Below are 13,002 nucleotides of genomic sequence, written 5' to 3' on the forward strand. Positions count from 1 at the left end.
GGGGGGTGGGAGGGAGCAGATTGCCTGGTCTCCCTGGAGCCCCAGCCCCTCTGGCACTTGGGGTCTGGCCCCACCAAGCGCTTTGTCGATCGGGTTTTAGGCGTGACCTTATGCATGTCTGGAGCTGTTGTGGCCACAGTGACTCATTGGAGAAGAAGGGAGGGTGGGGCCGAGATGTGGGCGAGGGTGAGCTGTCTCTCTCTCTCCGTGCTGGCTGCTGGCTCAGCACCAAAGAGGCCCTGCTTAAAGAGGAAGAGGGGGGTGCCAGGGCCATGGTGGCTTCAGTGCGACCCAGAGAAGCCCTTGGGCTGGGAGGCTTTCTTCTTCCCTGCCCCTGCCTGGCTCCTTATCTGCAGGGCTGGCGTCTGAGGGCTGGATTCTGGGAGAAGGCGCCATTTAAGTTCCAGCTTTGCTGTTTCACGTTGGGAACAGTCGGCGTGACTTCGCATAGCGGCCACCTCTGCCTGACGAGAAGGGAGGTGTTTTCTCAGCTCACACCTGTGCCAACAGGCGCTCACCTCTCAGCTTCTTTGCTTACCTCCTAGCCAACACCTGTGTTGACAGGGAGGCACGTCTTGAATAACCACATTATGAGTTCGTCACACGGGAGTACAGGTGGTGGAGGGCCTGGGGTCTACGTGTTTATCTTTCACCCGTGTTGTGGTCTGCCTGAGGTTGTAAATAAGCGCCCATGAAATTCCAAGAAGACACAGTCCCGTCCGGAGAGGCAAACTCCAGCACCTTCCAGACCCCATTATATTTCACTCCCCGTAGAAGGCTCCCAAGCCTTCTGGAACATTCTGAGGCTGAATGGGTCACACCTAGAGCACATTGCTCATAATTTGTATCTGGGGCAGGAATCAAGTCTTTTAAATCTCTGCATCTCCATATCTGGCACATGGAAGGCATTCAGTAAATTTTTCGAGGTGGCATGGGTGAAGTTAGGTAGCAACTGAATGCAGCACATAATTAAGTGTGGGCCCAAGCTGTGTCTGTGCCTGGCTGGTTTCTCTGCGGTATCTTAGACAGTACTGGGCAGACAGGAGGCAATCAGTGTGTGTGCATTTATTGATTGGTGACTAATTTCTAGACGTAAACAGCTTTGGGGTGGGGCCTGGGGTGGGGTTCCCCGTGATTTATTGTGTCCTTTGCACAGATCCACAGGCATGCTTCGGGAGGACGCTGCCACCGCCATTTTGTGTGGGTGGCTGTAGTCAGTGGCCATCTCCACAGTCCTGCCTGGTGCCTTCCCAGGGTGCTTCTGCGGCCGACAGCTCACCCTGATGCCGGAGGGCGTCTTTCCTACCAGGTGCCAATACCTAGGGGGGCCTGGCCCAGGGCCCAGTGTGGGCAGCCAGATGGGCTTTGACTCACCCGGTCCTGAGGCGGGCTCAGCTGTGCTCCAGCCTCTCGGGCTTGGGCTGGTGCCTGGCGGCACTGGGGCTTCCCTTGTTTGAGCCGCTGCCTGTGGCAGGGCTCCTGGAGCTTCTGGCTGGCAAGGGTCCCCTGTCCTGAGGATCAGATTAGACGGCGTAACCAGGAGTCACTGTTTGGTGGGGTCCCTGGGGGAGGGAGGGTACTACTAACCCTGCTTTCAGGCCTGCCAGCTGCCCCTCATGCTGGAGACCCCCTCAGAGGAGCCTCACGGCGGTTCAAAGCTAGAGATGTGCAAGTGGACAGGGGAAAGAGTTACAGACTAGGTCCAAGCCCAGGCGTAGCTGCTCTCTTGTTGTGTGCCCCGGGCAAGTTGGCCTCTCTGAACCTCAGTCTTCATCTGTAAAATGGGAACAGTAACATCTGCCTGGAGTCTCTGGGTGGTGTAAATGGTTAATGTGCTCAGCTGCTAACTGAAAGGTTAGAAGTTCGAGTCCACTCAGAGGCACCTCAGAAGAAAGGCCTGGCAATCTCCTTCTGAAAAATCAGCCATGGAGCACAGTTCTACTCTCACACACAGGGCATCGCCATGAGTCAGTTGACTTGACGGCAACTTTTTTTTTTTTTTTTAATGTCTACCTGCTGAAGCTGTTGTAATCTAATGAGAGTGTGTACATTGCTAGACTTGTGTGAGCTGGCACTTTTCACACACGCTGTCCCTCCTTCACTTCTCATGGAAATCCTCAATCATCTCCATTTTCACAGATGAGGAAACAGAGGTCCAGAGAAGTTAAGTGTCTTGGCCAGCATCACACAGCTAAGAGAAGGCAGAGTCAGGATTCGAATCTGAGTCTGGCCAACTCTTTTTTTTTCTTTGTTTATTGTTGTATCTTAAGTGAAAGTTTACATTTCAAGTTAGTCTGTCATACAAAAATTTAAACATACATTGTTATGTGACCCTAATTGCTTTCCCTGTACTGTGACAGCACACTCCTCCTTTCCACCCTGGATTTCCCGTGTCCATTCACCCAGCTCCTGACCCTCTGTGCCTTCTCATTTCACCTCTGGACAGAAGCTGCCCATTTAGTCTCATGTATCTACTTGAGCTAAGAAGCACACTCTTCACGAGTATCATTTCATGTCCCACAGTCCAGTCCAATCTTTGTCTGAAGAGTTGGCCGCGGGAATGGTTTTAGTTCTGGGTTGACAGAGAATCCGGGGGCCATGCTTTCTGAGGTTCCTCCAGTCTCAGTCAGACCATTAAGTACGGTCTTTTTACTAGAATTTGAGTTCTGCACTTCACCTTTCTCCTGCTTCATCAGGGACTCTGTTGTCTTTCCTATCAGAGAGGTCATTGGTGGTAGCTGGGCACCATCTAGTTCTTCTGGTCTCAGGCTGATGAAGTCTCTGGTTTATGTGGCCTTTTCTGTCTCTGGGGCTAATACTTGCCTTGTGTCTTTGGTGTTCTTCATTCTCCTTTACTCCAGGTGGATGGAACCAACTGATGCATCTTAGATGGCCACTTGCTAGCGTTTAAGACCCCAGACATGAGTCTGGCCAACTCTTAACCCCCTTTCCATGATGTCAGGCTAGAGAGTCACGAATGAACAGAATCGATGGCAGGAACAGTGGGGGCTAGGGCTGTGGTCTGGCCTGGGGGACAGAGCACTCAGCCATTGCTTGGGTGGCAGCTGGTCAGGGTTTCAAGCAAGCCGACTGTCCGAGTCCACATCCTTGTGAACTTTCCTCTAGACTGCGTGACGGAGATTCCCGAGGACGAGAGAGACTGAAGGGAGGAAAGGAAGGAGGGGCGGGCTCCTGGCAAGGCATTCGCTCCTGAACGAGTCCTGCAAAAGGTCAGTAGGAGGGAGGGTGAAGAAGAGGTGGAAGGGATGTGGGATGCGGGAGTGGAGACCCGTGTGCAACTGGAGGCAGGGCCCCGAGGCAGAAGGGTTGAGGGACTGGTTACCTTCTGGGCCAGTTTCGTTGACTGTGCCCTTTCCACACTCTGCGGTGCCTTGGAGAACACGCACAGTGGAAGGGTGTGAGCTGGATTGCCTAGCCCTTCCCTGCCCGCCCCCCCCAGCCCCTCACCTGCCGGAGCAGGCACCTGGACAGACTGCTCTCCCTGCAAGCCCACAGCGCCAAGATCCCTGGCTTTCTCACCCCTCATTCCCTCACGTCCCTGCCATCCTGACTCCATTTCCTTATCTCGCCCAGATGGAGATGGAGAAGGAGGAGGAGGAGACCCGGGAGCTGCTGCTGCCCAACTGGCAGGGCAGTGGCTCCCACGGGCTGACCATCGCTCAGCGGGACGATGGCGTGTTTGTGCAGGAGGTGATGCAGAACTCCCCTCTGGCCCGCACTGGGGTGGTCAAGGAGGGTGAGTCACCATGAGGTGCTGACTGGGTGCTGGGGGCCTGGGAAAGTGAGGGTGGTGGAGGAAGGGCAGGGCAGGGCAGGGAGCAGGCAGGAATGGGCAAGTGACTGTGGAGAGAGGTCCCAGTGGCATCAGGATGGTTCCCAAGCCCCATCCTCCATTGTCCCCTCTGTGTCTCTCACTTATGGTCCTGGGGGAGGCAGATGTGGGGGAAGGTGGAGTCCCCCTTGAGTGGTCCTGAGTTCTGACTCCACCACTCACCAGCTCAATGGCTTTGGGCAAATAAGTTTGCTTCTCTAAGCCTCAGCTTCCTCATCTGTAAAATGGGTATTATCATGCCTTTGTTGCAGGATGGTCATGAGAATTAAATGCCAGGGAGCTTGAGGGCCCAGCATGAGTGGTTGCGTGTCACTTTCCTAAGGCCCTGGGGGGTCTTACCCACTTCTTGCTCCTCCCTGCTCAGGGGACCAGATTGTGGGTGCCACCATCTACTTTGACAATCTGCAGTCAGGTGAGGTGACCCAGCTGCTGAACACCATGGGGCACCACACCGTGGGCTTGAAGCTGCACCGCAAGGGGGACCACTCCCCTGAGCCTGGCCAGACCAGGACCCATGAGGTCTTCAGCTCCTTCAGCTCCGAAGTGGTTCTGGTGAGTCTCCGCCGGCCCCTCTGTGCCCTGAGCTCCCCATCACACCGGCCTGCTGGCTCCACTGACTGAGGCCTCTGTCCGCCTACTTGGGTCTCTCTTGCAATTCTTTCTCCTCCTTAAACCTTTCTGCATTCTCTTGAGCCTTGGCCAGTCTCTTTGTTCCTACTCCTATGTGGCATGTGGCTGATACTGCCCCTAAAGTCTTCCATAGTCTCTTTAGGGAGCCCAGATGTTCCACCATGTGGAAAGTGACTCACACAGCCTGGATGTAGATGCCAGGGGGAAGGCTGATGGCTTTGCAAGAATCTTTGAAATGATTTCACAGGTGCCTCACGCTGCCTCGCGGACACCGTTTATCTCCTTCCAGAGGCCAGGAGTCATCTCTGTGAGTCAGAGACTGGGCAGCAAAGTAGTGGATTGTGCCTGCAGGGATCTTTCTCTGCTCCTTCTGATGGCTTGTTTATTTAACAAATGATGGTTCTTCAAAGTGAAAGTGTTGACTCAAGCACAGCCAGTCTCTTAGGCTCCTCAAATGCTTGCGAGGTGCCAAGGGCTCCTGGGAGGATTCCCTCCCTATTAAACAAACAAGCCAGTGAGTCGGGAGCTGAAGGGTCAAGTCAGCAGTGCTGGTTGCCTGGGAGGGTCCCAAGGACTCAAGAGGCCTATTTGAATCTATAATTGATCGTAAGTCCTCCACACAGTGTAGGAGTTGACGCTCCCTGCTCTCCCCATGGCTTCTGCTTACCAGAATTTCACCCAATAATCTCTGTTTTCCTCCTGTGATATGGTTGTCAGCCCTTCTTTCTTCCATCCATTGTGCTGTGTCCCGGGAGGCTCCGTGGACTTCTGTTATGGTCCCAGCTTTTTGGGAGACAGGCAACTGTGTTGTCGGCTGGGCTGTGGCCGGGCATCTGGTAGTCCAGGCCGGCTTTGCTGCAACCTCTGCCGGTGCGTGTCTTTCTGCAGAGCGGGGATGATGAGGAGTACCAGCGCATCTACACCACCAAGATCAAGCCTCGACTGAAGTCGGAGGATGGAGCGGAAGAGGACCCTGGGGAGACCCAGAGCCGCACCATCACGGTGGCCAGAAGGGTCACAGCCTACACCGTGGATGTGACGGGACGGGAAGGTGCCAAGGACATCGACATCAGCAGCCCTGAATTCAAGATCAAGATCCCCAGGCATGAACTGACTGAGATCTCCCACACGGATGTGGAGACTCAGCCTGGGAAGACAGTGATCAGACTGCCCTCGGGCTCGGGGGTGGTGTCTCCAACCACAGGCTCTGCTGTAGACATCCAAGCAGGGGCCATTTCTGCTTCGGGACCAGAGTTCCAAGGTGCTGGCCATTCGAAGCTCCAGGCCACCATGCCTGGGATAAAGGTGGGAAGCCCAGGCGTCAATGTCAGCGCTAAGGGCTTGGACTTGGGTGGCAAAGGAGGGATCCAAGTTTCTGGAGTGGACATTTCATCTTCTCCTGGGGGTGGAGCAGTCAGTGTGCAGGGGCCATCCCTTGAGAGTGGCGGTAATGGGAAAATTAAAATTCCCACCATGAAGATGCCCAAGTTTGGTGTCTCGACAGGGCCCGAGGGCCAAGTGCCAGGGGTAGGGCTGAGTGTTTCTGCACCTGAGTTCTCCATGGGGCACAAGGGCAGCAAGCCAGGTTTGACCATTGGCGCAAACATCCAGGCCCCCCAGCTAGAAGTCAGCGCTCCTTCCACCAGTATTGAGGGCTTTGTGGGGAAGCTGAAGGGCCCTCAAATCACTGGGCCATCACTTGAGGGTGACATAGGCCTGAAAGGCGCCAAGCCACAAGGGAGCATAGGGGTGGACATTTCTGCTCCCAAAGTTGAGGGCAGCATCACTGGCCCCAGTGTGGAGGTTCAAGCCCCTGATGTTAATGTTCATGGGGCTGGGGGCAAACTGAATATGCCCAAGATGAAAGTCCCCAAATTCTCACTGTCAGGTTCTAAGGGAGAAGGAGCTGGCATTGATGTAACACTGCCCGAAGGTGAAGTGACACTTCCTGGGGTCTCTGGGGATGTCAGCCTGCCTGAGGTTGCTCTTGGTGGTCTGGAAGGGAAGGTGAAGGGTACCAAAGTCAAGACTCCTGAGATGATTATTCAGAAGCCTAAAATCTCTATGCAGGATGTGGATCTGAGCCTTAAGTCTCCTGAACTGAAAGGCGATATTAAGATTTCTGCTCCTGGGATACAGGGTGATGTTAAAGGCCCTCAAGTGGCAGTTAAAGGCCCCCAAGTCGATATAGAGGCACCCAGTCTAGAGGGTGCCAAGCTTAGTGGCCCTTCTGGGAAGACAGGGACATGCAGGATCTCTATGGCAGATGTAGACTTAAATGTGGCTGCTCCTAAAGTGAAAGGGGGTGTAGATGTCACTCTTCCAAAAGTAGAAGGGAAAGTTAAAGTCCCTGGAGTTGATGTTACAGGCCCTAAAGTGGATGTCAGTGCCCCAGATGTGGAGGTTCATGGCCCAGAGTGGAACCTGAACATGCCCAAGATGAATGTCAGTGCCCCAGATGTGGAGGTTCATGGCCCAGAGTGGAACCTGAACATGCCCAAGATGAAAATGCCCAAGTTCAGGGCTCCAGGAGTCAAAGGGGAAGGCCCAGAATTAGACGTGAATTTACCAAAAGAAAATGTCAGTATTGCTGGGCCCAAGGTCAGTGTGGAAGCCCCAAATGTGAACATTGAGGGTCTAGGGGGCAGACTTGAAGGCTCTGATATTAAGCTGCCTGAAGTGAGTGTCAAGACATCAAAGATCTCCGTGCCTGATTTAGATTTGCATGTCAAAGGTACAAAGGTGAAGGGCGAGTATGATGTAACAGTGCCAAAGCTTGAAGGGGAACTGAAAGGCCCCAAAGTGGACATTGATGCCCCAGATGTGGACGTTCACGGCCGAGACTGGCATCTGAAGATGCCCAAGATGAAAATGCCCAAATTCAGTGTGCCAGGGTTCAAAGCAGAGGGCCCAGAAGTGGATGTGAACCTGCCCAAGGCCAGTGTGGACATTTCTGGGCCCAAGGTAGATGTTGGTGCTCCAAATGTGAGCACTGAGGGACCAGAAGGGAAACTGAAAGGGCCCAAATTTAAGATGCCTGAGATGAATATCAAAGCCTCAAAGATCTCCATGCCAGATGTGGACTTACATTTAAAAGGTCCTAAAATAAGGGGAGAGTACGATGTCACAGTGCCAAAGGTTGAAGGTGAGGTTAAAGTTCCTGATGTTGAACTTAAGAGTGCCAGAGTGGACATTGATGCTCCAGATGTGAATGTTCAAGGCCCAGACTGGCACCTGAAGATGCCCAAAGTGAAAACGCCCAAGTTCAGCATGCCTGGCTTCAAGGCAGAGGGCCCGGAAGTGGATGTGAACTTGCCCAAGGCTGACGTTGATGTTTCAGCATCCAAGGTGAATGTTGAAGTTCCAGATGTGAATATTGAAGGCCCTGAAGGGAAGCTGAAGGGTCCCAAGTTTAAAATGCCTGTGATGAACATCAAGGCCCCAGAAATCTCCATACCAGATGTGGATTTGCATATGAAAGGTCCCAAGGTAAAGGGAGAATATGATGTTACAGTGCCAAAGCTAGAAGGGGAGCTGAAAGAGCCAAATGTAGACATCAGTGCCCCAGATGTTGAAATTCATGGTCCTGATTGGAACTTGAAGATGCCCAAGATGAAAATGCCCAAATTCAGCATGCCCAGCCTCAAAGGAGAGGGTCCAGAAGTGGATGTGAACCTGCCCAAGGCTGATGTGGACATTTCTGGGCCCAAGCTAGATATTAGTGCTCCAGATGTGAGCTTTGAAGGCCCAGAAGGGAAATTGAAAGGCCCCAAGTTTAAGATGCCTGAGATGCACTTCAAAGCTCCTAAGATGTCTCTTCCAGGTGTTGACCCGGATCTTAAAGGACCCAAAATGAAAGGAAATCTAGATGTATCTGCACCAAAAGTAGAAGGTGAGATGAAAGTTCCAGATGTGGATATCAAAGGCCCCAAGGTAGACATTAAAGCACCAGATGTAGATGTTCAAGGTCCTGATTGGAGCCTGAAAATGCCCAAGATGAAAATGCCCAAGTTCAGCATGCCCAGCTTCAAAGCAGAAGGGCCAGAACTGGACGTGAACCTGCCTAAGGCTGACATTGATGTTTCAGTACCCAAAGTGGACATTGATGCTCCAGATGTGAGCCTTGAGGGTCCAGAAGGGAAACTGAAAGGCCCCAAGTTTAAGATGCCTGAGATGCACTTCAAGGCCCCTAAGATCTCCATGCCTGATGCGGACTTAAATTTGAAAGGCCCCAGAGTCAAAGGGGATGTGGATGTATCTGTGCCCAAGATAGAAGGTGAAATGAAAGTGCCAGATGTGGACATCAAAGGGCCCAAAGTGGATATCAATGCCCCAGATGTTGATGTTCAAGGCCCAGACTGGAACTTGAAAATGCCTAAGATCAAAATGCCCAAGTTCAGCATGCCCGGCTTTAAAGCAGAGGGCCCAGAAGTGGATGTGAACCTGCCCAAAGCTGATATTGACATCTCTGGACCCAAAGTTGACATTGAAGCCCCAGATGTGAGCCTTGAGTGTCCAGAAGGGAAGCTGAAAGGTCCCAAATTTAAGATGCCTGAGATGCACTTCAAGGCCCCCAAGATCTCCATGCCTGATGTGGACTTAAACTTGAAAGGCCCCAGAGTCAAAGGGGATGTGGATGTATCTGTACCCAAGTTAGAAGGTGAAATGAAAGTGCCTGATATGGACATGAAAGGACCCAAAGTGGATATCAGTGCCCCAGATGTTGATGTTCATGGCCCAGACTGGCACCTGAAGATGCCCAAGATGAAAATGCCGAAGTTCAGCATGCCCGGCTTTAAAGCAGAGGGCCCAGAAGTGGATGTGAACCTGCCCAAAGCTGATATTGACATCTCTGGACCCAAAGTTGACATTGAAGCCCCAGATGTGAGCCTTGAGTGTCCAGAAGGGAAGCTGAAAGGTCCCAAATTTAAGATGCCTGAGATGCACTTCAAGGCCCCCAAGATCTCCATGCCTGATGTGGACTTAAACTTGAAAGGCCCCAGAGTCAAAGGGGATGTGGATGTATCTGTACCCAAGTTAGAAGGTGAAATGAAAGTGCCTGATATGGACATGAAAGGACCCAAAGTGGATATCAGTGCCCCAGATGTTGATGTTCATGGCCCAGACTGGCACCTGAAGATGCCCAAGATGAAAATGCCGAAGTTCAGCATGCCCGGCTTTAAAGCAGAGGGCCCAGAAGTGGATGTGAACCTGCCCAAGGCCAACATTGATGTCTCAGGACCTCAAGTAGATGTAAGTGCACCAGATGTAAATATTGAAGGTCCAGATGCAAAACTAAAAGGTCCCAAATTTAAGATGCCAGAAATGAATATAAAACCTCAGAAGATATCCACGCCAGATGTTGGTTTACATTTGAAAGGTCCTAAAATGAAAGGAGATTATGATGTTACAGTTCCAAAACTAGAAGGAGAGATAAAAGCTCCTGATGTGGGTATTAAAGGCCCCAAAGTAGATATGAATGCCCCAGATGTAGAAGTTCATGGCCCAGACTGGCACCTGAAGATGCCCAAGGTGAAAATGCCCAAGTTCAGCATGCCCAGCTTCAAAGGCGAGGCCCCAGAAGTGGATGTGAACCTGCCCAAGGCTGACATTGATGTGTCAGGACCCAAGGTAGACATTGATGTTCCAGATGTTAATATTGAAGGTCCAGATGCGAAACTGAAGGGCCCCAAGTTCAAGATGCCGAGCATGAATATACAGACACACAAAATTTCTATGCCTGATGTTGGACTTAATCTGAAATCTCCTAAGCTGAAAAGTGATGTAGATGTTTCCCTTCCCAAAGTGGAAGGAGACTTGAAAGGTCCTGAAATTGATGTGAAAGCCCCTAAGATGGATGTGGATGTTGGTGATATTGATATTGAATGTCCAGAAGGAAAGTTGAAAGGCCCCAAGTTTAAGATGCCAGACATGCACTTCAAGGCCCCCAAAATCTCCATGCCTGAAGTGGACTTAAACTTGAAAGGCCCCAGAGTCAAAGGGGATGTGGATGTGTCTGTGCCCAAGATAGAAGGTCAAATGAAAGTGCCAGATGTGGACATCAAAGGCCCCAAAGTGGATATTGATGCCCCCGATGTGGATGTTCATGGCCCAGACTGGCACCTGAAGATGCCCAAGGTGAAAATGCCCAAGTTCAGCATGCCCGGCTTCAAAGGAGAGGGCCCAGAAGTGGATGTGAACTTACCTAAGGCTGACATTAACATTTCTAGCCCCAAAGTTGACATTGATGCTCCCGATTTGGACATTGAAGGACCAGAAGGAAAATTAAAAGGTTCCAAATTTAAGATGCCCAAGTTGAATATCAAAGCTCCCAAGATCTCCATGCCATATGTGGACTTGAATTTGAAGGGACCCAAACTGAAAGGGGGGATAGATGCTTCTGTCCCAGAACTGGAAGGTGATCTTAGAGGTCCTCAAGTTGATATCAAAGGCCCCAGTGTGGATGTGGAGGTGCCTGATGTTGATCTGGAATGTCCTGATGCAAAGTTGAAAGGTCCCAAATTTAAGATGCCAGACATGCACTTCAAGGCCCCCAAGATCTCCATGCCTGATGTCGACTTACACTTGAAAGGCCCCAAAGTCAAGGGGGATGTAGATATTTCTGTCCCAAAATTGGAAGGAGATTTGAAAGGCCCCAATGTGGATGTGGAGGTGCCTGATGTTGATCTAGAATGTCCTGATGCAAAGTTGAAAGGCCCCAAGTTTAAGATGCCAGACATGCATTTCAAGACCCCCAAGATCTCCATGTCTGATGTGGACTTAAACTTGAAAGGCCCCAGAGTCAAAGGGGATGTGGATATATCTGTACCCAAGTTAGAAGGTGAAATGAAAGTGCCTGATGTGGACATCAAAGGACCCAAAGTGGATATCAGTGCCCCAGATGTGGATGTTCATGGCCCAGACTGGCACCTGAAGATGCCTAAGATCAAAATGCCCAAGTTCAGCATGCCCGGCTTCAAAGGAGAGGGCCCAGAAGTAGATGTGAACCTGCCCAAGGCTGACATTGACATCTCTGGACCCAAGGTTGACATTCAATCCCCAGATGTTGGCCTTGAGTGTCCGGAAGGGAAGCTGAAAGGTCCCAAGTTTAAGATGTCAGACATGCACTTCAAGACCCCCAAGATCTCCATGCCTGATGTGGACTTACACTTGAAAGGCCCCCAAGTCAAAGGGGATGTGGATATTTCTGTACCAAAATTAGAGGGAGAGTTGAAAGGCCCCAGTGTGGATGTGGAGGTGCCTGATGTTGATCTAGAATGTCCTGATGCAAAGTTGAAAGGCCCCAAGTTTAAGATGCCAGACATGCACTTCAAGGCGCCCAAGATCTCCATGCCTGATGTGGACTTAAATTTGAAAGGCTCCGAAGTCAAAGGGGATGTGGATGTGTCTGTACCCAAGTTAGAAGGTGAAATGAAAGTGCCTGATGTGGATATCAAAGGCCCCAAAGTGGACATCGGTGCCCCAGATGTTGATGTTCATGGCCCAGACTGGCACCTGAAGATGCCCAAGATGAAAATGCCCAAGTTCAGCATGCCCGGCTTCAAAGGAGAGGGTCCAGAAGTGGATGTAAACTTGCGCAAGCCAGATGTTGACATTTCAGGCCCCAAAGTGGACATTGAGCCTCCAGATGTGAGCATTGAGGGTCCAGAAGGAAAACTAAAAGGCCCTAAGTTCAAGATGCCTGAAATCCACGCCCCCAAGATCTCCATGCCTGACATTGATTTCAACTTAAAGGGGCCTAATATCAAGGGACATGTTGATGTTTCTGCCCCAAAGCTGGAAAGAGAGTTAAAGGGCCCAGAATTGGATGTCAGAGGCCCCAAATTGGATGTTGATATGCCAGACGTAGCTGTGGAAGGCCCAGATGGCAAATGGAAAAGTCCTAAGTTTAAGATGCCGGACATGCACTTTAAAGCTCCCAAACTCTCCATGCCAGAGGTTGACCTACACTTAAAAAGCCCCAAAATAAAGGGAGAGATGGACACAGATGTTCCCAAATTGGAAGGAGACCTCAAAGGGCCACATGTGGACATCAGTGGGCCAGACATCGACATTGAAGGACCAGAGGGCAAATTGAAAGGTCCCAAGTTCAAGATGCCTGACATGCATTTCAAAGCCCCCAATATTTCTATGCCTGATGTGGACCTAAATCTCAAAGGACCCCAAATCAAGAGGGATGTAGATGTGTCTGTGCCTGAGGTGGAAGGTAAAATTAAAGTACCAGATGTGAACATCAAGGGCCCCAAAGTAGACATAAATGCTCCTGATGTTCATGGCCCAGACTGGCACTTGAAGATGCCCAAGATGAAAATGCCCAAGTTCAGCATGCCTGGCTTCAAGGGAGAAGTCCCAGAAGTGGATGTGAGCCTGCCCAAGGCAGACATTGATGTCTCAGGACCCAAGGTGGACATTGAAGGACCTGATGTTAACATTGAAGGACCAGAGGGAAAGTTGAAAGGACCTAAGTTCAAGATGCCTGAGATGAACATCAAAGCCCC

The 13,002-nt window shown here is 51.2% G+C and overlaps 1 protein-coding gene across 1 annotated transcript in view; it reads left to right on the forward strand.

The window, feature by feature from the left end:
• The window catches only part of AHNAK (AHNAK nucleoprotein), a 33,562-nt gene that overhangs the window by 9,052 nt on the left and 11,508 nt on the right, over positions 1-13,002 (forward strand). Inside the window, exons 2-6 of the mRNA XM_023738260.1 lie at positions 3,127-3,230; positions 3,595-3,757; positions 4,218-4,405; positions 5,372-6,913; positions 6,977-12,070. Of these exons, the coding sequence (XP_023594028.1) occupies positions 3,595-3,757; positions 4,218-4,405; positions 5,372-6,913; positions 6,977-12,070 (6,987 nt within the window). The 5' untranslated portion in view covers positions 3,127-3,230. The remainder of the gene's footprint in view (positions 1-3,126; positions 3,231-3,594; positions 3,758-4,217; positions 4,406-5,371; positions 6,914-6,976; positions 12,071-13,002) is intronic.

This window comes from Trichechus manatus, unplaced genomic scaffold, assembly GCF_000243295.1.
Source record: "Trichechus manatus latirostris isolate Lorelei unplaced genomic scaffold, TriManLat1.0 scaffold00113, whole genome shotgun sequence".
Classification (NCBI taxonomy): Eukaryota; Metazoa; Chordata; class Mammalia; order Sirenia; family Trichechidae; genus Trichechus; species Trichechus manatus.